Source organism: Trachemys scripta, chromosome 7 (assembly GCF_013100865.1).
Source record: "Trachemys scripta elegans isolate TJP31775 chromosome 7, CAS_Tse_1.0, whole genome shotgun sequence".
NCBI classification, from domain to species: Eukaryota; Metazoa; Chordata; order Testudines; family Emydidae; genus Trachemys; species Trachemys scripta.
Window position 1 is genome coordinate 41,685,696 of NC_048304.1, and position 26,625 is coordinate 41,712,320.

Consider the following 26,625-nt stretch of genomic DNA (forward strand, 5'->3'; position numbering starts at 1 on the left):
GTGGACAGGCCCACTAGACAGCAGAGATAGTGTAAGGACTTCAGCCTTAGTGAGTCAAAGGCACCACATATTGCACCACCAGCTGTGAATATATGGGTCATCCACAAGGAAGCCCATCCTCGACAGTCCTATGGCTGTCATGAACCAATGTCCCAGAGTTGTTGGGGCATTGCCCACAGAACCCTGATGGCCAAGAGAGCAAGTTCCCAGAATCTGTTGTCCTGAAATCAAGAGAGCGTTGGTAACACCATTATCCGTTCCTGGAACATGCACTGCATAAAAAAGGATGTTAAACCACAGGCAGTATAAAATGAAGGCCCTCACCAGCCTCATTAGTCCTATTTGACTGTCTATTTACAATATGGACCATGAGTTGGTTGCCACACCAGAAAGGGACTTTCTTGTTCTGAAAGGTTTTTTTTTCCCCCAACTAGTGACTTCCACCAGTATAAGAAAAAACTTGAAGAAGGTGATTTTTCTGGACACCTCTGTGCACACCACTCACCTTGAAAGTTACCCCCAAAACCTATACCTTCAGAAGTGTTGGATTATACCTGCAGCTCAGTCTTGAGCAACCAGTCTGAACGCCATATTGAAACATCCATGAACTCTTCCAGGAATCTTTCCCACACTTCGAAATCTTCCTTCATTTCCCTTGTCATTCTGATAAAACAGTGGGGTTTTCGCACTGCAGAAGAAGTAGATGCCGGATTATCACAAAATGCCTGACTGGGAGCCACAACCCCAGAATGCCAAGTTTAGGTGCCCAAAGACCACCTGTAGTTCCCTCAGAGTAATTTTCTTTGCCCCTGTGAGAGCCATATCAGTGCCATGACCAATTCCAACTTCTTTGTGGGTAACCTAGAAACCCTGAAATGAGTCCAGTTGAATGCCCAGGTATGTTACCCTTTGGGTAGGGCCTGTGGTGAGATGGACCCTGAGTCCTTCAGCTATGTTCTGAAATGCGTGAAGCGTGTACTCACAATTACCTATCCCTAATCTTCTTGCACATAAAAAAACATTGAGATTGTGCAGGAGACTGGCATGTATCGTGCGGTGCAATATGGAGTTGCATCTTTAGAAAACTACTCAGGATACTGAGTGCCCATGGGCATGGCTTTATCACAATAGTAGCGGCCTGAAATCCAAGCAAGTTAAAGTCCCTGTTTTTTCTTTTTTGAGGGATACATTTAGTTTGAGCCTTTATTATGGTATTTTACAATAGTTTACATGCAACCTGCAGGTATTTCACCCTTGTGACTGCTTCTTTTAATTTCAGTTTAACTAGCTTTCTCATTTTTGTGTAGGCTTACCTGGCAGATCACCAGTTGCATATGAACTCACAGAGTGATAATGTGGCCAAAAAAGCTAATGCAATTCTTGAAAGTAGAAATAGGGAGGTTAAATTACCTGTATATTTGGCACTGGCGTGACCACTGTTGGAATACTGTGTCCAATTCTGGTATGCACAATTCAGGAAGGATGTTGATAGATTGAGAGCTCAGAGAAGAGCCATGAAAATTATTAGAAAACATGCATTATAGAGATGGACTCCAGAAACTCAGTTTATTTAGTTTAACAAAGAGAAGGTTAATGGGTGACTAGATCACAGTCTGTAAGTACCTACATGGGAAACAAAACTTGGATAATCAGCTCTTCAGTCTAGCAAAGGTATAACAAGCTCCAATGGAAGTTGAAGGTAGACACATTCAGACTAGAAATATATGGTACACATTTTAAACTGTGAGGGTAATTAAGCATTGGAACAACTTACCAAGGGCTATGGTGGATTCTCCATTACTGGAAATTTTAAAATCAAGATTGGATGTTTTTCTAAAAGATATGCTCTAGTTCAAACAAATTAATTCAGGGAATTCTGTGGCCTGTGTTATACAGGAGGTCAGACTGGATGATTTCAATGGTTCCTTCTGGCTTTATAATCTATGCATGTATTAGAGCTCAGTTGAATGAGCATGTGCCATTTTCTTACCTATCTTTCAGTGTCTGAAATTATGATTGACAACACGACAACCATGTTTTATTTAATCAAACAAGGAGAAGCCCAGTCATTCCCCTCTATGTCAGGAAGCAAGTATGGTTCTGGAGTTAGTGCATTAGAGAAAAAAAATCTTCCATAGACCCTCACCTCCTAGGACTGCAAAAATGCCCCGGCAGATAGTCTAAGCAGACAATTCTTAATGGATCACTAGTGAGAAATAATCATCTTCCATTCATAGATCTATTTGCAATAGAGAAGAAGAAATATTTAAAATTCTGCTCCAGGGAAGGCCTAAGTTCAGCATCCTTGTTGGATGCATTTCTTCTTCAATACAAATGATGTATCCTTACCCTCCTGTCCCTCTGATTCTGAGAGTATTAAGGAAGATCAGACAGGATGGGATCACAGTTATCATAACAGACCAGACCCAGCCTGGACAAGGCAGTTCTGGTACCAGATCTGAAGTTACCATCAGCTCATCCCCCGAGACCCTTACATCTCCTGTCAGACTTAAAACCTCAGGACAATGGGAGCATCCACCCTACTCCTTTCAGCCTAATTACTGATTGGTTGACAGAGATGGAAAGAACATCATGTTCTTTTGATGTCCAAAATATGTTGCTCCCAAGTAGAAAAGATTCCTCTAGAATAATTTTGGCAGCCAAGTGAAAGAAGTTGGGGCTGAACAATGTCAGTTATCACCTACTGACTTCCAGATTCCATCTTTCTGTCTATAAAGAGTTCAGAACTCTCTTTTAGGTCTATCTGCGTACACTTGGGAGCCATAGCCTCAAATTGCCCTCCCATCCAGAACATAGCCTTCTCCCTCCCAATTGTGACCAGATTCCTAAAGCGAATGCTTTCCCCCCAGTTAAGGAACCTCCTCCTGCCTGGGATCTTTATGTGCTCCTAACAGGCATAATGGGACATCCTTTAGAGCCCATGGCAACTTGGTCCCCCATTACATTTGTCTATGATTACAGCTTTCTTAGTTGTAATTATAGCAGCCTGAAGAATGGAGAAATGCAGGTTTTTATGGAAGGCCCTTCATGGAGACAGCTTTTGATGGAGTTCAACATCTTGCTCTGGACAGACAGCAGTAGAAGGAGTGGGTTGTTTAATGTGCCACTATGCACAGGAGACTGAGTCTAGGTAAGTCGTCATGTATGGTATTCTGTAAGAACAAGATTACCCTTAGGTCCCATCCCAAGTTCAGACCTAAGGTAGTAACTGATTTTCACTTAATCCATTTACCAGTTTTCTTCCTGAAACCACATTCCAATTAGCGAGAGGCCAGATTACACACTCTGGATCTTCTTAGGGCATTATCATTCTATCTACATAGAACCAAGTCTCCCTGAGACTGTTTGCTGCATGCAGATAGACTGAAGGGCCAGAGACTTTCTAAATGGTTACAAGCTAGCCATTTTAGATTCCCCCATTGCTGATTAGAACTCACTCCACTAGGGGTCAAACAGCTTCTGTGGCTTCCTTGAGAGGCATACCTGTGTCAGGGTACATCTACACAGAAGCTGAGAGACGAGTCCCGGCTCAGGTAGACAAACATGTGTTAGCTTTGCTCAAAGCTAGCACAAAGTATGGCTGTGGCACCATGGGGAGCAGCTCAGGCTAGCCACCCAAGTACAATGCTGTTCAATGCCTTTTGAGTACATACACAGGTGACTAGCCTAAGCCACCACCTGTGCCGCCCTGGCCACACTGTTATTTTTAGTGCACTAGCTTGAGCAGAGCTAGCACATGTACTTTTACCTGAGCTAGGAATCACACCTTCCAGCTGCTGGTAGACATAGTCTCAGAAACATGTAGAGCAACTACGTCGGGTTTGGTCCATGCTTTTACGAGACACTTCTTTGGTAGAGGTGTCCAGATCTGGTGCTGCTTTTGACAGAGCTGCATTGCAATCTTTATTTAAATCGTCTCTGACCTCCTTGGTATCAGATCACTATTTATGTTTCACCAAGAGTGGAATATATACAGACAAATACTTGAAGAAGAAGAAATGTTTACTTACCTTACAACAAATGTGGTTCTTTCAGGTGTGTTGTCCATATATAGAGCACAATCCACCCTCCTTCCCTGCTGCAATGGAGTCCTATAACATATGGATTTTGTATGGGAAAAGGAACTGAGTGGCAATTTGGTCTGCTCTGCCCTTTATGCCCTTGGTATGAGCCCAAGGATTCTCAGTGGCAACAGACACTGCTGGCCAAAAGATTCTGATCTCAAGCACAGTGGGGTGCCAAGAGTGAAATATATATGGACAGTATATCTCAAAGAACCATTTACTGTAACTGTTCCATATCAAGTGCTAAAAAGATTACCCAGGCTTTATGCTGGTGAAGTGAATTTCACTCTAAAAGAGCAAATATATGTTTAGTAGCAGCTATGCTGCATGAGATTATTTTGATTATTTAATTTTACCTATGATAGTGCCTCATTGTATGCTAATAAATTTTATGTAATATGTTTTATACAAATAATCTTAATATAGGACGTAATTACACATTGGTGAAATATTTGTTGAAAAATAGGAAAAGACAGTTTGAGTAATTTAAATACAATTCAATATAGTTTAAATTATAATGTATATAGGTAAACAGGATATTATATTTGGTCTCATCTGTTTTTCCATGAAGTTTATAACTGTGATGTTTTTAGTATGTCATGGCAAGATTATAGCTGCTTAAAGGTATATTGTGAAATGACAGTAAAGTCCACTAAGTAAATAATTCTGTTTACAAGTAAATTTTCTATTAAATGATTTAAAATATGTTTCATATGGATACAACTTGTCATGGTTACTTACTTAGCTACACCGCTGTCCCTTCTTTGGGTCTCTCCACCACAGGTGTCAGACCTCAGATCTTTTTCACTCCTGGGGAATTATGCAATTTGCCCACTCTTGGACCAGGACCTTTGTTGCTGCCCTCTGAGTATTAATCATGACTACTTCTGCAGGCCCAGCAGTATTGGGCACTAGCAACCCCTTTTTCTCTGCATTCCTGTGACAGCATACATTTGCAATGATATAGAAACTGCTTCTTCAAAATAAAGTGTCATTTTTTCATTACTTAAAAGATAAAAAGCATTTAAAACAAAATGTAACAACACTGAAAGGCTTACACCATGTATTACTTACACCTTTGCAAGTTGGCCTCATCCCAGCTAACTCCAGCCCGTCCTGCTCATGGTGTACGTTGCCTTGTCTCTCTCTCCATCTTCCCAACCTGTCAGCTTCTCCTAGCTCATCCAAAAACCTCTCCCTTTTCTAGAGTCTGCGTTTTTTGGATAACCTTTGATCACTACTCTCACCAACCAGGTAGTTTCTTCCCATTGAAGAGAAATCTCTTCAAGGAGACATCTCTTTGCTACTGTTTTGTTTTCTGTTGGTTTCTCCCCTTATCAACCTTTTTCAATTCCAGAGAGTCAGGCAGGTTTGTATCAACCAGATGAGCTGACGGAATGTGATATTTATTTAAAAAAACAAAAAAAATACAAATTTCCCAGTTCATCACAGAGCTAAACTTCTATTTTCCTTTAATTAAATTTATAGAAATATCTTCGTCATGTCATCAGGGACTTTCCAGGCCTTTTCTTTGATCTGTGACAAGTTGACCCACTCTGCTTTTGGTCAGTGCTTATTGCTTACTAGCACTCCTTTTTCTGCTAAACTTGTGGTAATTTCCAGTGACAGCTGTTAATGGAAATTGTGTTTTAACATTTTGCATTGTTCATTTGATTCACTGAACACAATAAAAAAGACAGTTTACCAGTAACAGTGGAATTTAAAACTGTAGAACATTAGAAGGCTCAATTTAATTGTTCCTCTTCCAAGATTCCTGAACAGTTTAAAAATGGGGAGTATACAATGAGATGTTTGAAGAATGGTAATGAAAAACTGTTAGTTAGCAATGGAGTTGGAGATACTGCTGTTTTAGAAGTTATCTGAAGAATTATAAAAGGCTTGAAATTAGAAACTTGACAATAACATTTATTTTTGGTTCACAAAAGTGTTATAGAGGATTGCACATGATTTGAATGCTACATTAAAAAGCAATACAAAAAAGGCAACTCTGGCATGGTTCTCATAGTTTTATCATCACCATGATATGTGATAGTTGCTGTATTAGCTACAGAAAGTTAAGTATAATCAACATTTGTCACAAATACATTGTGAGATTAAGGGTTTGTCTATCCCAGCATTTAATTCTCAGCAAACTGGGGTATGAATCTACTCTGCACTAGCTGCTGCAGACTAATTTTCCATGTGCATCTTGCTGGCATATATTATCAGTTCATTTATGTGCTTTGATTAGTTCCATGTCAAAGAGGACTAGATCAGTGGGTCTCAAACTTTTTTACTGGTGACCCCATTCACATCGCAAGCCTCTGAGTGCGACCCCCCCAATAATTAAACACACTTTTAAAATATTTAACACCATTATAAATGCTGGAGGCAAGCGGGGTTTGTGGTGGAGGTTGACAGCTCATGACCCCCCATGTAATGACCTCGCAACCCCCTGAGGGGTCCCGACCCCCAGTTTGAGAACCCCTGGACTAGATTAAAGCTCACAGACAAACACTTAATTTTTGAATAGCAGTTTTAGATACTTGACTGAAAAACATTGTTTAAAATGCAAAATGTTTTTATCATCTGATAATTCAGCTGCCTTTTGTTGAATTTAATAAGGAAGTACACAATATATGAGATTGTACTTAAGAGCACATAAGACTTATTCATGATTTTAAGTAATAGCTAATTTAACAGTTGCTTTTACTGTATCTTTTACCTGAGTAAGAATAAATACAAAGACAAATTTAATATTGTTCTTAGTACCAGAGAAGTGTGCAAGGGTGTTAGTAACCTAAAGCTGACTCACCAATCTGTACCTTTAGGAAGGGTCCCCACATGAGGTAAATTGATGAGGTAGTAGTTTAAGTACTAAGTGATTAACTAATTGCTGGGTGATTGAAGCTAACAGTTAAAAAAGAGGCAGGAAGAGACATCATTGAGGGGGAAGGCTAGAAGGAAGGGCCAGAGAAGCCTAAGGTCTCAGAGAGGTGAGATCTCTCCCCAACTGCTGCCCTGGGCCTTGGTAGTATGTAAAGACTTATGCTCTGGGGAACAAACCTGTATAAAGCCCATTGTAAATAAACCACTTGGTGCTGAACTTCTCACTGGTGTGCATGATGACTGTTTTCAGTAAGAATCTAGGGAACCCAGCCCTGTGACAGGAAGGGACCTGCCCTGTACTATACATACCTGCTTCAAACAAGGATGATTGGATTTTTCCCAATTCTCTGCCATTCTTCCCTTCCCACTCTTCCTCCTTCACTGAGGCTATGTACACACTACATCTTACGTTGGTATAAGTTACATCACTCGAGTGTGAATAAGCCACCCGCCTGAACAACGTAAGTTACACCAACCTAAGCGCCCGTGTGGATAGTGCTATGTTGGCAGGAGAGCTTCTCTCGCTGACATGGCTACTGCTGCTTGCGGGGGCTGGAATAATTAAGTTGATGGGAGAGCTCTCTCCGGTCAGCTTAGAGCATCTGCACTAGCAGTGCTACAACAATGCAGTTGCAAGCTCTGTAGTGTAGCCTTAGGCTATTACACTAGCACTTACGTTGCTCAGGGGTGTGAAAAAAACACCCTTCTGAGAGACATAAGTTACGCTGACAGAGCTTCTCCTGCCAACATAACTACTGCTGCTCGTTGGATGTGGTTTAATTAAGTGGACAGGAGAGCTCTCTCCTGTCAGCATTGAACGGCTGCATGAGCTATCTTACAGTGGTGCTGCTGTAAGCTCGCTAGTGTAGACATGGCCTTAGTCATGTGCAGGGACCAGGTATAAACACAGTCCTTAGCTTTCAAGCATGAGGGATGAAATCTACGCCTCAATAAAGTCAGTGGGGGTTTTGCCAAGTGTCCCCATCTATTTAAGTACCTTTGTATTTATGTATATAAGTATTTTGAGGTTCCATACATACTTGTGTGCAGTCACTTTGAACATTCTGTACTTTGTACTTGTATTTAAGCACATTTTAAAGGTATTTAAAGCATAAGTAACTTTATCTGCAAGTACTTTTTCAAAATAGATTTTGAAACAATCACATCCCTCTCAACTGTTCCTGATTCTGGTTGGCCTCAGAACCCACAGTCCCAGGTTGGGAGCTACAGACCCTGAGTTCTGGCTTTCTTGGCTTTTTTCTGTTGGCCCTGCTGTTGCACCAGCCAGGGAGAATGGTGGTCCCACCCCTTCATTTCTGATAGATCACTGCAACTGGTAATGGGGAGACTCGCTGTCCAGACCCAGCCCAGCAGCAGCAGAGACACATTGCATGGTGCAGCCCAGCCATGGTCTTCAGTAGGGCCAGGATTTTACCTGAGGCCCCAAGACTCAATGCCCAACTGTTAATAACTCTGGCTAGCAGAGCACTTCCCACATAACATAAATGTTATGCTGCACCCTGTAAAGTGGCTCATTCCCCCTGTTGTCCAAGAGGCATTGTTTCTCAAGCAGGCACAACAAGCCAGATTTTCAAAGCTTTTTAGATATCTAAAAAGGCAGATAGGCACTTAGTGGGATTTTGCAAAGCATCTAAGGGTATGTCTACACTACGAAATTAGGTCGAATTTATAGAAGCCGGTTTTATAGAAATCGGTTGTATACAGCCGATTGTGTGTGTCCCCACATAAAATGCTCTAAGTGTTCTAGTCGGTGGACCGCGTCCACAGTACTGAAGCTAGCGTCGACTTCCGGAGCATTGCACTATGAGTAGCTATCCCACAGTTCCCGCAGTCTCCGCCGCCCATTGGAATTCTGGGTTGAGATCCCAATGCCTAAATGATGCAAAACAGTGTCGCGGGGGGTTCTGGGTACATGTTGTCAGGCCCTTCCCCCTCCGTCAGAGCACCGGCAGACAATAGATTCGCGCCTTTTTACCTGGGTTACCTGTGCAGACAACATACCATGGCAAGCATGGAGCCCGCTCAGATCAGCTCACCGTCACCATATGTCATCTGGGTGCCGGCAGACATGGTACTGCATTGCTACACAGCAGCAGCAGCTAACTGCCTTTTGGCGGTAGACGGTGCAGCATGACTGGTAGCCGTAGGGCTGCATTGCACCAGCCCCTTGCCTTTTGGTAGAAGATGGTATATTACGACTGGTATCCGTCGTCGTCGTACTGCAGTGGCTATCAGTCATGCTGCACCGTCGGCTGCCAGCTTAAGATGTAAAAAATAGATTTGTTTTGTATTCATTTGCTTCCCCCCCCCCCTCCGTGAAATCAACGGCCTGCTAAACCCAGGGTTTTCAGTTTAATCTTTGGGGGGACCATTCTGTGTGACAGTTGTTTGTGTTTCTTCCTGATGCACAGCCACCTTTCTTGATTTTAATTCCCTGTACCTGTATGCCATGTCATCACTCGGCCCTCCCTTCCTCCCTCCCTCCTTCCCCTGGTCCGTCAGATACTAGTTTTTCGCCTTTTTTTCAGACCAGGCGCCATAGCTACCATTGGGATCATGGAGCCCGCTCAGATCACAGCGGCAATTATGAGCACTATGAACACCACGCGCATTGTCCTGGAGTATATGCAGAGCCAGGACATGCCAAGGCGAAACCCGGACCAGCCGAGGAGGCGATTGCAGCGCGGCGACGAGAGTGATGAGGAAATTGACATGGACATAGACCTCTCACAAGGCACAGGCCCCAGCAATGTGTAAATCATGGTGTTACTGGGGCAGGTTCATGCCGTGGAACGCCGATTCTGGGCACGGGAAACAAGCACAGACTGGTGGGACCGCATCGGGCTGCAGGTGTGGGACGATTCCCAGTGGCTGCGAAATTTTCGCACGCGTAAGGGCACTTTCATGGAATTTGTGACTTGCTTTCCCCTGCCCTGAAGCGCCAGAATACCAGGATGAGAGCAGCCCTCACAGTTGAGAAGCGAGTGGCGATAGCCCTGTGGAAGGTTGCAATGCCAGACAGCTACCGGTCAGTCGGGAATCAATTTGGAGTGGGCAAATGTACTGTGGGGGCTGCTGTGATCCAAGTTGCCAGGGCAATGAAAGACCTGGTGATATCAAGGGTAGTGACTCTGGGCAACGTGCAGGCCATAGTGGATGGGTTTGCTGAAATGGGATTCCCAAACTGTGGTGGGGCCATAGACGGAACCCATATCCCTATCTTGTCACCGGAGCACCAAGCCACCGAGTACATAAACCGCAAGGGGTACTTTTCAATGCTGCTGCAAGCCCTGGTGGATCACAAGGGACGTTTCACCAACATCAACGTGGGATGGCCAGGAAAGGTACATGATGCTCGCGTCTTCAGGCACTGTGCTCTGTTTCGAAAGCTGGAGGAAGGGACTTTCTTCCCGGACCAGAAAGTAACCGCTGGGGATGTTGAAATGCCTATCGTGATCCTTGGGGACCCAGCCTACCCCTTAATGCCATGGCTCATGAAGCCGTACACAGGCAGCCTGGACAGGAGTCAGGACAACTATAGGCTGAGCAAGTGCCAAATGGTGGTGGAATGTGCATTTGGACGTTTAAAAGCGCACTGGCGCAGCTTACTGACTTGCTCAGACCTCAGCGAAAAGAATATCCCCATTGTTATTGCTGCTTGCTGTGCGCTCCACAATATCTGTGAGAATAAGGGGAAGACATTTATGGCAGGGTGGGAGGTTGAGGCAAATTGCCTGGCCGCTGATTACGCGCAGCCAGACACCAGGGCGGTTAGAGGAGCACAGCAGAGCGCGGTGCGCATCAGAGATGCTTTGAAAACGAGTTTTGTGACTGGCCAGGCTACGGTGTGAAACTTCTGTTTGTTTCTCCTTGATAAACCCTCCGCCCCCCCTCCCCCACCCGGTTCACTCGACTTCCCTGTAAACCAACCACTCCACCCTCCCCTCCCCACTTCGAGCACCGCTTGCAGAGGCAATAAAGTCATTGTTATTTCACATTCATGCATTCTTTATTAATTCATCACACAAGTAGGGGGATAATTGCCAAGGTAGCCCGGGATGGGTGGGGGAGGAGGGAAGGAAAAGGACACACTGCATTTTAAAACTTTAACTCTTATTGAAGGCCAGCCTTCTGATGCTTGGGCAATCATCTGGGGTGGAGTGACTGGGTGGCCGGAGGCCCCCCCACCGTGTTCTTGGGCGTCTGGGTGAGGAGGCTATGGAACTTGGGGAGGAGGGCTGTTGGTTACACAGGGGCTGTAGCGGCGGTCTCTGCTCCTGCTGCCTTTCCTGCTGCCTTTCCAGCATATCAGTTTGATGCTCCAGCAGCCGGAGCATCAACTCTTGCCTTCTGTCTGCAAGCTGACGCCACCTATCATCTTCAGCCCGCAACTTGCTCTGTTCATCCCGTGATTCAGCTCGCCACCTCTCCTCTCGTTCATATTGTGCTTTTCTGATGTTTGACATTGACTGCCTCCACGCATTCTGCTGTGCTCTATCAGAAGAGCAGGAACGGGCACCTCTGAATGTCCCCTTAATAAAATTACCCCATTTCAACCAGGTGACCGTGAATGATATCACTCTCCTGAGGATAACAAAGAGCGATAAGGAATGAATGTTGTCTGTATGCCAGCAAACACCGGGATCATACGCTACAATGCTTTGTTATGCAATGATTCCAGACTACGTGCTACTGGCCTGGCATGGTAAAGTGTCCTACCATGGCGGACGGGATAAGGCAGCCCTCCCCAGAAACCTTTTGCAAAGGCTTTGGGAGTACATGAAGGAGAGCTTTCTGGAGATGTCCCTGGAGGATTTCCGCTCCATCCCCATACACATTAACAGACTTTTCCAGTAGCTGTACTGACCGCGATTGCCAGGGCAAATTAATCATTAATCATTAAACACGCTTGCTTTTAAACCATGTGTAATATTTACAAAGGAACACTCACCAGAGGTCCCCTGTGTGCCCTCAGGGTCTTCGGTGAGTTCGGGGATTACTGGTTCCAGGTCCAGGGTGACAAACATATCCTGGCTGTTGGGGAAACCGGTTTCTCCACTTCCTTGCTGCTGTGAGCTACCTACATTACCTCCATCCTCATCTTCCTCGTTCCCCGAACCCTCTTCCCTGTGTGTTTCTCCAGTGAGGGAGTCATAGCACACGGTTGGGGTAGTGGTGGCTGCACCCCCTAGAATGGCATGCAACTCCGCGTAGAAGCGGCAAGTTTGCGGCTCTGCCCCGGACCTTCCGTTTGCTTCTCTGGCTTTGTGGTAGGCTTGCGGTAGCTCCTTAATTTTCGCGCGGCACTGTTGTGCGTCTCTGTTATGGCCTCTGTCCTTCATGGCCTTGGAGACCTTTTCTAATACTGCCATTTCTTTTACTGCTACTGAATTCAGCTAGCACTGATTCATCTCCCCATATGGCGAGCAGATCCCGTACCTCCCGTTCGGTCCATGCTGGAGCTCTTTTGCGATCCTGGGACTCCATCATGGTTACCTGTGCTGATGAGCTATGCGTGGTCACCTGTGCTCTCCACGCTGGGCAAACAGGAAATGAAATTCAAACGTTCACGGGGCTTTTCCTGTCTACCTGGTCAGTGCATCTGAGTTGAGAGTGCTGTCCAGAGTGGTCACAATGAAGCACTGTGGGATACCTCCCGGAGGCCAATAACGTCGAATTCCGTCCACACTACCCCAATTCCGACCCGCAAAGGCCGATTTTATCGCTCATCCCCTCGTCGGAGGTGATGTAAAGAAACCGGTTTAAAGGGCCCTTTAAGTCGAAAGAAAGGGCTTCATCGTGTGAACGTGTCCAGGCTTAATTCGATTTAACGCTGCTAAAGTCGACCTGAACTCATAGTGTAGACCAGGCCTAATCAAGTTAGGTACCTGAGTCCCATTGAAAGCAATGGGAATTAGGTGCCTCACCTGCTTAGGCACTTTTGAAAATCCCAGTAGGTGCCTATCTGCCTCTTTAGACACTTAAATATTTTTGAAAATCTGATCCAGTGTCTCTAGGACACTGGGTAGTGGTACACTGTGCCATCCTATGCTACAGGCCTTTCAGGCACAGTTTTGCCTAGCTTGGATGAAAAGTGAAACCCTTCAATAGCATTCATTATCAATGACCTATAACTGGCACAGGGACACAAATAATATTAATTAAAATTTAGAGAATTCAAAAAATGATTCAAATGGATTTGTTAAGTTTCTTGTATAATGTTGTGGCCATTGAAAATAGAACAGCAAAGTGTGTACATGATTATTTGAGATGCAGAACTGTAATTTTGGCCATTTTGACCTGAATGGCAATGAAATTTTGAAGAAATTGGTATTGGATACTTGTGATAAAGTTTTTGAAAGTAATCCCTGTGTGCAGTAACCTCCACACACCCAAAAATAGATATGATGCTGACAATGTGTGTTGTTACTTGAATAACTAGATACAAGTAAGCCATTTCAGTAGATGTTCTTGTGATGTCTGCATGACCTAGCTACTTCTAAAAGGTTGAAAACATTTATGCCACTATCTATGACTTCTGACAGTTCCACAAAATCATGCAAAGAACTCCTGAGGATCGAAGAGAACTCTCACCCCACTAGCTAGAGTGGAGCTTTGGGGGTGGAGGGCTGGGAGCAATAAATATTCTCCCTGCGGTCAAGGAGGAAGAGTTCTCAACTGGGAGTAGCCGAAGCAGTGTTCACATGCCCCTGCTCCTCCTTCCCTCTCCCGCCCTCTCGTATGTGAGAAGCTTTTTCCCTTCTGCAAAATATATATGTATTTCTTCTCTTGTTTTATTATATTATGATGTTGTTCAAACATATTCCACAGTTAGATGTTAGAATTAAGAATACACTTGTTATTTAATTTCCCTAATGACATAGCTGGTTGGGTAATACAGAGCAAAAGCTTGAGGAATGAATAAGTCTAACTTGCCCATGCTCGATATACATTGAAATATTTAGAGGAATCAGAGAGGCGATCCTAAGTCATTAATACTCCAGGGTCCAATTCTGTTCCTCTTTAAGTCAATGGGAGTTTTGCCATTAATGACAGTCCTTTATGAAAATTTTATTTTAAAAAAATTATCCACTATATTTCCAATTCCCTTTCTGCAGTTGGTCTCTCTATTAGAAGGAGTTGCCCTTTTTGAACATGTTTCCTAAAAGATTGAATTAGAATAGAAAAAATAGCCAGTTATGAAAATGTAATATATAAAATACGCGTCCCTTTCTCTCCTATCACAGTATGTAAGAAAATACATGAATGTACGTAAGGGACTTTTTACCACCTAAAATGATCAGATATTTCAAAAACCTTTTCATAATTTATACTAATTCACATCTTTAAAATTCCTGTTTCTGGCTCCAATATATTAAATGAGATTTTCCATGCACTCTTTTGCTTACAATTGTTTTAACAATACACAAAGCTCTGTGATAAAGAGACTTATGTTCCTGGAACTTCTCTTTTGGGTAGATTTGTATGCTCAATATGTTTTTTGCGGATGCATTTTTAGCGAGAACTTCTTAACAGTGCTGAAAAACAACTTCAGTGTTGTCTTTTCCTTTTAAAACTTGAATAGCAGTGTTTTGATTTGTAATTTTTTAATATACTTTCTCTTAAGTCTAGACCTTATTTAACAGTATATAATATTGTCATCCTCGCCAAAAAATTTAAATTGAAAAAAAGCTCTGAAAATGTAGTTTGTCACTTACTTTTTGTTCACAGAACATTGTGTATTAGATACTACTGAGAAACCTAAAGGATTCAATGCGTACAAATGCAAAAATATTTTAATTATTAAATAAAGTTGTGAAAAGTAGAACATTGTATAAAAAAAGTTAATCTGTATGTCATACCTGTATGACCATACTTAACCAAGCAAAATAACCAAAGCAGTTGTTTTTACAAAAAAGGCCACATACCACGCCAGTTTTTACAAGCAGTGCATTATACATAATTTGGTTTGCAGTCAGGCAGAATATAATTGTGCTTCATGTATAGTCATCTAATTTTATAAGAGAAAAATTAAAAGAAAATTAACAGGATTCTATCTTCTATACATTAGTGGTTGTTCCATTTTAGAGAAAACAGAGTAATCTGCCTTGTGTATGTGCACTATATATGCTGTATATAATAGCTATTGATATTAAGTTTTAAAACAAAAAACTCTTGGTCCTTGACTGTTTATGTATGAATCCTATATTTGTGTGCATTAATTTACATAGTGAATTTGCATAGTAAAAGTGGGAAATAATATCCATATGTTCATCTGCATCACCAGACCCGACTGCAGAATAATTTCAACTCCAGAGGAAGGGGTAAAAACCTGGATGTGCACATGTGACTTCAGACTCTTTTGTGTGCTGCCTACTACAACATAGAGGTCTTTTTTAAAGGGCAACCCTGTTCCATCTTCTCTTTCATCCATTCAGAAAAAGAAAAGATCATTCAGGATCAGCAGTTTATCTGGTAAAACAGGGTGGCAGTTTCTTATAATATCCCTCAGAGGAGCAGGCCAATAGATTATTGAAAATAATTATCTGGAAAATAAAAGGTGTGAGTCTTTTATAATCATTCCCTACTGCCATCATAAAAATGGCCATACTGGAAAAGACAAAACGTCCATTTAGCCCAGTATCCTGTCCTCCAACAGTGGCCAAAGCAGGTGCTTCAGAGGGAATGAACAGAACAGGTAATCATCAAGTGATCTATCCACTATCGCCCATTCCTAGCTTCTGGTTAACAGAGGCTAGGGACACCATCCCTGCTCATCTTAGCTAATAGTGATTGATGGATCTATCCTCCATGAATTTATCTAGTTCTTTTTTGAATGCTGTTAATGTGTTGGCCTTCTCAACATCCTCTAGCAAGGAGTTCCACAGGTTGACTGTGCATTGTGTGAAGAAATACTTCCTTTTGTTTGTTTTAAACCTGTTGCCTATTAATTTCATTTGATGAGCCCTAGTTCTTGTGTTATGAGAAGGAGTAAACAATACTTACTTATGTACTTTCTCCACACCAGTCATGATTTTATAAACCTCTACCATATCCCCACTTAGTCTCTTTTTCAAGTTGACATGTTATTAATAGTACTTGAAAAAGTCCCTTATTAAATTGCATATTTTTGCATGTGTGTATATGTATATTTAACAGTATAAACTAAACAAATCAAGCAGTCTTTAGGTGATACACTAATATATCAATTGACACCGTTAGGAAAATAATAGTGTATGAACAGTGCTGAGACATCTTTTAACTAGGAGATCAGCTGATCTGTGTATCAGATGGAGAATAAATAATGTCACTTCAGGTAAGAAAATGGGTTTTGCAATGAAAATATATGGTGTTTGTTATTTGATCTTCTGTGGTTTCAGAACAACACTGGAATAGGATCTTATGCATGAAAATGCATATGGTGACAGCTCTCTTGTATTGATAAAATTGTTTTCAAGATGAAGATGTTCCAAACGTGAATCTTCAACCTCCTCCTCATCATCATTACTGTCATCATCAACATTGTCATCATTGACAACAGCTCTACAGATGCGTTCTGGAGGGACTGTTCTGTGAAATCATAAGATACATTTTGGCTTAGTTACTAAAGTGTACTAGTAAGCTCCTTCCATACAAGTTGTTCATTTTAGAGATACTGACTAAGAAGGTTTTTCTAAAAAAGGTTTGGACTTGATCAGCATTAAAAATAGTTATAAATTACCCCAAAGGTAGTTATTTTTATTTTTAGTTCTATACTGTAGTGATAGTCTTTCAGTTCTGTCTGAATTAATAGATATATGCTACTTGAAGGTTCAAGTAGACATAATTGGTATATTTCAAAACTGAGTTTACGTCACAAATGATACTTTGTAACACAGTGTGAATGTTTCTTTTTGCATTGCTACCTCTTAATATAATTACTTATCTTTTATTAAGAAATTCTTGGAATACATTAGTTATTAGATAAATTCTTGTCTTGACAACATGGACAAGATTCTTAGCCCATGGAGCTGCTTTGTGCTGTTCAGGCAATGCAAACCAGCTGAAAAAGTGCCCTAAAGGAGCACTTGAGGATTCCCCTGGCAAAGGTGACAGAAAGTTGGTGTAGCTACTCTGAGATCACCTGCTTCATAGGGAGTGTGACAGGGCTGGAGGAGATGTTTCTGGAAAGTGCTGCACTCTGGTGATCCTTGGTTGCATGAGAAGGAGTCTGCTCCACACAGCATAAATTAGACCAGCCCTTAGACTGCTACAAGTTATGTCAGCAGCTAGTTTGGGCCTCCGGTCAGCCTTAGGATCAGAAAAGTAGAAAGGTGACTTAGAGACACCTTTTCCCCCCGCTTTCCTCTGCTGTGGCAAGCAGAGCACAGCTGTAGCTGGGGATTTGACCCCAAATCTTTAACAAACTGAGTACTTGGAGAATACTGGTACTTCAGAGTTGTACACTTTTAAAAACAGTATTGGGAGATTTAAACCACACTTCTTTTTTGTATATGGTTTTGGACAATATTGCAATAGGGAATTCAGGATTCAGTCCCTTCTAACAATATTTAAAATATATGGTTCATGGAAAATGTAGAGTAGGAAGTTAATATATTTTAAAATATAGTGTAGTATTTATTAAATCCCTTTTTATATTCTCAGTTAACACAGCAGAATTGGTAAATACCGTATTTTGTTGTTGTTCAGCCTCAGAAAGCTTAATGCCTTCATTTCTGTGATTCCAAATGGTACAAACTTTAATTCATTGTGATCCAAAAATAACTCTCTCAAAGACCGATAAGCTCCATAGAATGACACTGGATCTATTCCATCATTGTTAAGTTTGTTAAAAGAAAGGTAGAGATATTCCAGCCCTGGCTTCATGTGACCAAACACGTATCCGGGTATTCTCTCAATCTGGTTTCCTATAAGTACGAGGTGCAGTAAGGATTTTGGCAGATAGGAGGGAACGTGATATAACTTATTGTAAGAAAGATCAATAGATTCCAAATTCCTGCATTAAAGGAAACAAAAAGGGACATGTAAATGATAGAGTATAGTATATAGTTTACATTGGACTCCATACAGAATAACATTCAGTTGGTGGCAAGAAGTCCAGCTGCTTAAGTATGGGAAAATATTTTTTCTGTGAGAGAGAGTTTCTGTTAATAGAAAGACATTCATTTTATGGTGTGTGGGTAGAGACATAATTATTTCTGGAAAAAAGATCAGAGTAGCAAAAATGTAAGTCAGAGCTTCTCGTTCAGGAGCCATTCTTATGCTTTTGTTGTGAGGGGGGAAAATCTGTATTAATATGAGTACAGAGATAGGAAACCCCAGGGACTAATTTTTGCTTGATAAACATCTCAGATTTGCAATAGACTAGTATGCTATATTAGAAAACACCATTTTTTCTTTACAGTTAACAGCTCTTTTCCCATGGCTCCTATCCAGATTCTTTGCATTTTTTACCACTAATGCTCGTTGGCCAAGGTGGCACTAAAATGGGCCTAATCCAGCAACCCTTACACACGTGAGTAGTCCCGTTTGCTTCACTTAATTCAGTGTCCCATTGATACTGACATAAAGTTTGATTTTAAGTTTGTCTTCAGTGGGACTGCTTATATGAATAAGTGCTGCAGGATCAGACCTAGGTACCTGAAGATAAGCATATTTTCTTCAAAAAGTAATATCACCCAGTTACTTTTTATCTTCCATGTATTGTCATGACCCTGTCTGTTAACTCTTAGTTCTTCTTGTGATTTCTGTTTCTTTTTGAGGGTAAAGTAGGGGTGCTGGTGGACAGCAAATAGCAACCCAGCTTCAGACAGAACTTTGTCAGGGATGAGGAGAGGAAAAGTTCTATTTTAATCACCATTTTTAATATGGATTGACTGATGTGATCAACACCTCTGATTATTTATCTAATAAGGAATTTGGCTAGGAAGATATGAGATGTACAGTATATCTTTGTAATAAACTGTTTCTTTTTTATTGTTGGTATTCATTTTGGCTCTGAACAAAACATAATCTTTAGCCTTGAGATCAGGGTAAATAAAAAAATGATATTGTATATTTTTATTCACATTAAGTATAGTAATCTATTGAAAATTAAATTTGAAATTGACAACCTATGTTAATACCAGGGCTGTCAAGCGATTAAAAAAAATAATTGTGATTAATCGCACTGGTAAACAATAATAGAATACCATTTATTTAAATATTTTTTGATTTTTCTACATTTTCAAATATATTGATTTCAATTACAACACAGAATACAAAGTGTACAGTGCTCACTTTATATTTATTTTTGATTACAAGTATTTGCACTGTAAAAAAACAAAAGAAATAGTATTTTTCAGTTCACCTAATACAAGTACTATAGTGCAATCTCTTTATCATGAAAGTTATATTTACAAATGTAGAATTGTGTACAAAAAAAATAATTGAATTCAAAAATAAAATAATGTAAAATTTTAGAGCCTGCACGTCCACTCAGTCCTACTTCAGCCAACTGCTCGGACAAACAAGTTTGGTTACAATTTGTAGCAGATAATGCTGCCCGCTTCTTCTTTACAATGTCACCTGAAAGTGAGAACAGGCATTCTCATGACACTGTTGTAGCCGGTGCCACAAGATATTTATGAGCCAGATGTGCTAAAGATTCATATGTTCCTTCATTCTTCAACCACCATTCCAGAGGACATGCATCCATGCTGATGACAGGTTCTGCTCGATAACGATCCAAAGCAGAGCGAACCAATGCATGTTAATTTTCATAATTTTCATCACCGTCAGATGCCACCAGCAGAAGGTTCATTTTCTTTTTTGGTGGTTCCGGTTCTGTAGTTTCCATATCTGAGTGTTGCTCTTTTAAGTCTTTTAAGTCTTCTGAAAGCATGCTCCACAGCTTGTCCCTCTCAGATTTTGGATGGCATTTCAGATTCTTAAACCTTGGGTCAAGTGCTGTAGCTATTTTTAGAAATCTTACATTGGTACCTTCTTTGCATTTTGTCAAAGTGTGAAAAGCTGTGAAACTGTTCTTAAAATGAACATGTGCTGGGTCATCATCTGAGGTTGCTATGACATGAAATATATGGCAGAATGCAGGTAAAACAGAACAGGAGACGTACAATTCTCCCACAAGGAGTTCAGTCACAAATGTAATTAACGCATTTTTTTAACGAGCATCATCAGCATGGAAGCATGTCCTCTGGAATGCTGGCCGTAGGAATGGTGACCTTCAGGGCATCCGAATATTTAGCATATCTGACACTAAATACCTTGTAACACCGGCTACAAAAGTGCCATGTGAACACCTGTTCTCACTTTCAGGTGACATTGTAAACAAGAAGCGGGCAGCATTATCTCCTGCAAATTTTAACTAAACTTGTTTGTCTGAGCGATTGGCTGAAGTAGGATTGAGTGGACTTGTAGGGGCTCTAAAGTTTTACATTGTTTTATTTTTGAATGCAGTTATTTTTTTGTACATAATTCTACATTTGTAAGTTCAACTTTCATGATAAAGAGATTGCACAACAGTACTTGTATTAAGTGAATTGAAAAATTTTAAATACTATTACTGTAAAAATATTTGTAATAAAAAATATAAAGTGAGCACTGTACACTTTGTATTCTGTGTTGTAACTGAAATCAATATATTTGAAAATGTAGAAAACATCCAAAAATATTTAATAAATTTCAATTAGTATACTACTGTTTAACGGTGCGATTAATCACAATTAATTTTTTTTAATCACAATTAATTTTTTTTAGTTAATCATGTGAGTTAACTGTGATTAATTGACAGATCTAGTTAATACCTAAACTTACTATTTGCTATTAAATGTTCTATGAAGAAGTGTTCTGTGTGGCTTGAAAACTTGTCTCTCTCACCAACAGAAGTTGGGTCAATAAAAGATATTACCTCACCCACTTTCTCTCTATATACACTATTAAAATAATTTAAATTAAATTTAAAAAATATTGAGCAGTTCGCTACCAAGTTTTAAAGAAAGTCAGATCACTGAACTGGTGGAAGTCACTGGCCGAGTACCTGGAACCAGAGTTTGTTGAAGTATTAAACCAGCTTCGGACAGCAGTAGCCTCTTCCGCAGGTGGGGAGAGAATATTTTCTTCATTTCAGTTTCTTCAACTAATTCAGTTCAATGACTAATTCATTGTTAAGAAGCCAATTGGCAGTTAAAAAAGCAGGAAAGATTATTTTCTCTTCCAATCTATGAATAAAAACTAGATGTGAGAGGATGAGATCTACTAGTTCTAAAATCTTGAAGGACATGGTGACCAGAAACAATCAGTTCACTTAATTATCTACACATAACATTTGCTTTGTTTAATAAATCAGTTAGTTTTAAATGCTATAAAAAAGTTTTGGTAAATGTTTTTGTCTTATGGATCCTTCACTTTTAAGAAAGTTTTATTTAATTAAGGAAAGTAAAATGCTGTTTTTGCATTTAATTGAATTTTAACTTCTATCCAAACAAAATTGACACAAATCACAATTTACAAAATTAATCATAGTCTATTAAATAAGAAATGCATTATTTACCATTTTCTAGCATAATGACAAATATTAAAATTAAGAATCTGAATAAATATAAGGCAATCTATATAAAAGTGTGTAGATATAGTGTATCCTCCTGGTGACCCACAAAAAAGCACTTAATTTAGTGTAAAATGTATATTTAGTTGCAAATCAACATATGTTAATGGTTACCAATCAATAAGAACCCATCTTTCTTTTAAAAAAAAACAAACCCCTAAAAAGTACAAATGCAAAACATGATTCAAATAAGATCAGTAAAAAACAAGGTGTCCAGAGTGCTGATTTACATCATGATTAAAATTGGTGATTTAAATAGCTTTGATTTATATCAATCCACCCTACTTGAGGTTTAATGAAATGTTAGCTTGGTTTATGAGTGGAAGTGACCCATGATATCACAATGTTATTTTAAAAGTGATATTATATATTACTTAGATTGTGATAAATTATAATGTGGATGGAAAGATAATTGAATTTGTTAACATAAGAATATTATCATGGTATCCATGGATTTTTAAAACAGAGCTTCTATGGGGGTTTTTTAAATGAGAGGAGCTTCATTACATGGTACAAATATTACTTTCACAGTAGGGTTTTCCAGTAGTACTGGATAACAAAACAATTAAATCTTAACTTGGTACTTACTCTTGATTAATCCAAGCCAAAGGTGCTATTCTATTTTCTTCTAATTTGTTGTGTTTCAGCACAATTATGTTAATATTTCTGGTATGGTTAAAGCAAATTTCTGAAATTTCTTCTATTTGGTTATTTTCCAGATATAGTTCCTACAAGTACATTTGAAAAAGAAAATTTGAAAAACAATATTTACATTTTTTCCTGTTGTGATTTAAAAAGTTCATTTTTAAGTGTCATTGGCCTCTCATGCTAAAACCACTGTTTTCCAGATATCAAAATAATTACCTGAACACGTCTGCATAATAAACTCAGTAGTAGTAATTGTGTGACTTAATTATGGAAAAAACTAATATTCAAAATTTAATATACTTTTCATTTGTGGAAACATAAATTACTTTGAAAGACAGATTAATAGAATAATAATTATTTTTAAAAAGCAACAGCGAGTCCTGTGGCACCTTTAAGACTAACAGATGTATTGGAGCATAAGCTTTCGTGGGTGAATACCCACTTCGTCAGACGCATTTAAAATATTTTTTAAAACACCTTTGCTTGCTGTTGCATAATGAGTTTGTGGATGTATTGAATGCTAAGACTGTTGTAATATAATTCATGTTTTCTGGACACAAATTTGCCAAGAGGAATAAAAATATTTATTTAATATAGGAAAGGCATGACAAACTTGCAATAAGAATGAGGTATTAGTTGAGGTATGTGAACTGAGTTGGTCAAAACACAGGATTTCCAGTGCCCAGAGATTTAGATGAATGCCATTTGTGGTGGAGTTTGTATAATATAAATAAATAAGTACATTTCTGGCAATAATGACTTTGCAACCAATGACAATATGTCTTGAAACAAATTATTAAGCTGTAAAAATATCATCTGTGCTTTACAGAGGTAGTGGAGTTACATACAAAGAAGAAAAGGAATACATCTGGAAAAATAAAGATTTTTGGTCTTTTACCTCAATAGATGTGGGAAGACCTTGTGGGACAGTTCTAAATTTATTTCTTCCAAGGCGCAAATAAGACAGGCTTTTCAAAGGACGGAAAGCTAAAGGACTGACATTTGCTTCACTAAGTTTATTGTCTTCTAATTCTAGGGTCACCAAGTTCTTTAATTCTGTAGAAAATAAAATAATTGGTGATAAATTTTAATAAAGTAATATAGAATCTTGTACCATATTAAAACATGAGCTATGTTGTAACAATTTTTAACATTACTTAAGTCCATTAAAAAAAATGGGGAAATATATTTGCCTGAATGGGTCTTAGCACAGAAAACAATTTTATACTCCCATTCATAGGTGGTAAATGATTTTTATTTTCAATCATTTGAAAAAATTTCAGCTAATTACTGTACCATGTTCAAAAACTATACTGTAAATATAGTTAAATTATGAAAAATGCAACTGAAATGTATTGATAATACAAAATTTGTTTACAGCCCATTATATAACTTCTTTATTGTCCTCCAGGAGAGCCATGCAATTTCCAGCATAAGATTATTATTATTTTAATATTGTACTTTCAGAATGGGAAAATAAGGCAGGTGCAGGGAGCTAATGGTAGCACAAGCTCCTTAGTAATTCAAGACCTCAGGAGGGTGCATGGAGCAATATATTGGTGCTGACCTTCTGCACAGATGCCCAAAGATCTGTAGGATTCTCCCACAGCTCTCCAGTCATTCATATGTTTAGTGGTCATGTTAATTGCACCCTTTGTAGGTTCACAGGTCCTTCCCCCACCTCATTGTACAACTATGTGTTGAGAACTCTGCATGGAGTATCCTGTATCTCCCTTCCTAGGGAGTGGGTATTGTAGACCTTGATCTTCCAGATATATTTCAGAAGAACTAAATGTTGGCTACTATATGTAAACAAAAAATTATCATTTCATGACAAAAAGTTCTTCATTCTCAATTACAAAATATTAAAGTTCATAAACAAAAATGTTGAATAATTTCATCTAAATTTTATTCTGCTTTCTTGAGGCACAGAGATCAAAACCTGTTTCCTGTCCCATGAGTATAAAAATATCCATACTGGTTCCACTGTACATAATGCAGCAACACTGGGATGTAGGTGTACATACTCCCTGTGCAGTGCACAATCCAGTTTCCCTAGGGAACTTGAGCATTAGCACAGACATTGCTGTGAAAAACACTGACATTCCTCAGAATTACAAGATAATTCAGATTTTAAAAACTCAAGTTTCATGCAAGTCTTCTGGGTTTTGTTGCCGTACAGACATCTGGAAAAACACATCTATTTATCAATCTAATGATTAAGTTTCTGTTATTTAACACAATGTCTCTGCCTCCTATAGAAATAAAAGATCCTAGAATCTTGCTGTAGTATGCTGCCTTGATTGGCAATGACTAACAAAAATACATTTAGATCCTGACTGGCAAAGATGGGTGCATGTGCTTAACTTTACTCATGAATGTAAAGTTCAACATGTGTATAAGTCTTTGCAGGATCAGTCTGTTACTCATATTTAACTTTAATTTTTCCATCTACAATGGCAGATGAAAATTGGTCTCAAATTCTCCAGATTTTGCTTAATATGCAAGGTCTCAAAATTCTATTCTGCATTTTGAGTTTCAAATCTAATTTCATTGATTCAGTATTCACTTCTTAAATACCTTGTAAACTGTCTTCATCAATAGCATGGAGATGGTTTTCATTTATTTTAAGTTCTTCTAAAGCTGACGGTAATTCAGGAGGGATATGTACTAGTGCGTTTCCATCCATATACAAACGTTTTAACTTTTTCAGGATCTTAATTGGGGGGGAGAAATCAGAATTCAGTTAACAAAATATAAAATTATATTGTCAAATAACCTAAAATTGTAATTGCCATTTTACTAACCATGTTAATTTTGTTGCTGATGCTGCTGTTGGTTGTGTTAGGTAAGTTTCATAAAAAGCAGCAGGTTGATAAAATGGAGACTTGAGTCTGATATACACAGAACAGGTAAAGACTGGGTAGCAGTAGCACCTCAACGCTGTTGTGGAATATCCAGTGTTTTGGTAAGAAAGGAGTTCTTTCTCTAAGTACTTGAACCATTGGTCTTTCTATTAACAAGGGTGTCAGTTGTGAGGGTATGTTTTGTGATATGAACATCTGTCATCCAAGAATTGGACTTAGTTCATCAACCTCTTTCACATGGGCCGGCCAGCCGCCATCCCAGCCATACTGGACCCCAGTCCTGTTACTAATCCTTGACTCATCCAATCACCTCACTTATCTAACCTTTTCATAATATTTAGGAATTCTTAGATACTTACAAGCCTTTATAGTATTTTCATATTATGTACTTAATCTACAGTAGTCAATGTTTTTCAGTAAATCGCCTCTAGGGCTACTGGTCCACTACAGTTCAGTAGACTTTTTGGCTTAGGAGTAGAGGCACGTGGCCTTTTTGCAGGTTGAGAGTTAAAATGATGTATAAGTTGTAAAGCGTCAGTGTTCTATGAAGAAGAGCTATGTGTGTAAGCTCAAAAGCTTCTCTTTCACCAACAGAAGTTGGTTCAATACAAGATATTACCTCATCCACATTTTCTCTCATACTGTGTGTGTCAATCAGATAAACTATATGTACATCCAAGGATTACATAAGCATGATCGGAATGTCCTTGATACCATTATGTATGGTAGCGCTTACCCTGGCTGACATTAAACATTGTCTCATCAGTTATCCTGTGGAGCTAAGGGGCAAAAGTCTCCTGCAGGCAAAAGAGTAAATATGGCAGTAAACATTTCAATAGCTGGGGGAAATTTTCCACTGACAGGACATTGAAGGGGGTACAATTTTAAATGAGCCTTTTTTGGCTATGACTCGTGTTCCTTTTATTCTTTAGTGTGTTTTTTAGATTTTTGTATGTTTTATAAAATACAGGTACAAATAAAAATATTTTATAATAAAATGTCATCTTTTAAAAAAAATCTCATAGAATAAAAAGGGGGAAAATGTAATTCTGACCTATTTTATTTCACCTAACAGTTGAAATTTGTAGAATTTGTGAGAGCAATTGTGAGAGGTCTAAGGACACTGTTCAGTGGGGCATTTAAACCAATGGAACTATATACTGTATGTACTTAAGTGCTTTGCTGGATTGAGGCCGAAATCAGGGTCCAAACACTTTTTGCGACTACAGCTTACTATCAGAAGATTTTTATTATGGACAATCAATGCAGTACTAATAAATAATTCTGATATGTGGATATTGCTAATTAAATAAGTAACATAGATATTCAATCTTTTGCAAAGTTAGTCTTGGAAGACTTCAAACGCTCATTCTCCATGTAAATTATAAAGAAAATTCTACTTAGTGGCAGTTCTGCTTGTGTGTCATATGTTCTGTATTTATCTTCCCTGATATTTTGTTACCTAGGTAGTTTGTATGAAAACAGGATCCTGTTTTTAATAGTTTGCGTA

General features: G+C 39.3%; 2 protein-coding genes across 6 annotated transcripts in view; one reads left to right on the top strand and one right to left on the bottom strand.

Moving 5' to 3' along the window:
- The window catches only part of CENPP (centromere protein P), a 329,199-nt gene that overhangs the window by 206,999 nt on the left and 95,575 nt on the right, over nt 1-26,625 (top strand). The gene's annotated exons all lie outside the window — the stretch shown is intronic.
- Nucleotides 15,975-26,625, bottom strand: part of ECM2 (extracellular matrix protein 2) — a 40,014-nt gene continuing 29,363 nt past the window's right edge. For all 3 annotated transcript variants that reach the window (XM_034775702.1, XM_034775703.1, XM_034775701.1), the window contains 5 exons: nt 24,829-24,964; nt 23,147-23,304; nt 22,189-22,328; nt 17,665-17,991; nt 15,975-16,565 (listed from right to left, as the gene is read on the bottom strand). In XM_034775702.1, the coding sequence (XP_034631593.1) occupies nt 16,352-16,565; nt 17,665-17,991; nt 22,189-22,328; nt 23,147-23,304; nt 24,829-24,964 (975 nt within the window). In that variant the 3' untranslated portion in view covers nt 15,975-16,351. The remainder of the gene's footprint in view (nt 16,566-17,664; nt 17,992-22,188; nt 22,329-23,146; nt 23,305-24,828; nt 24,965-26,625) is intronic.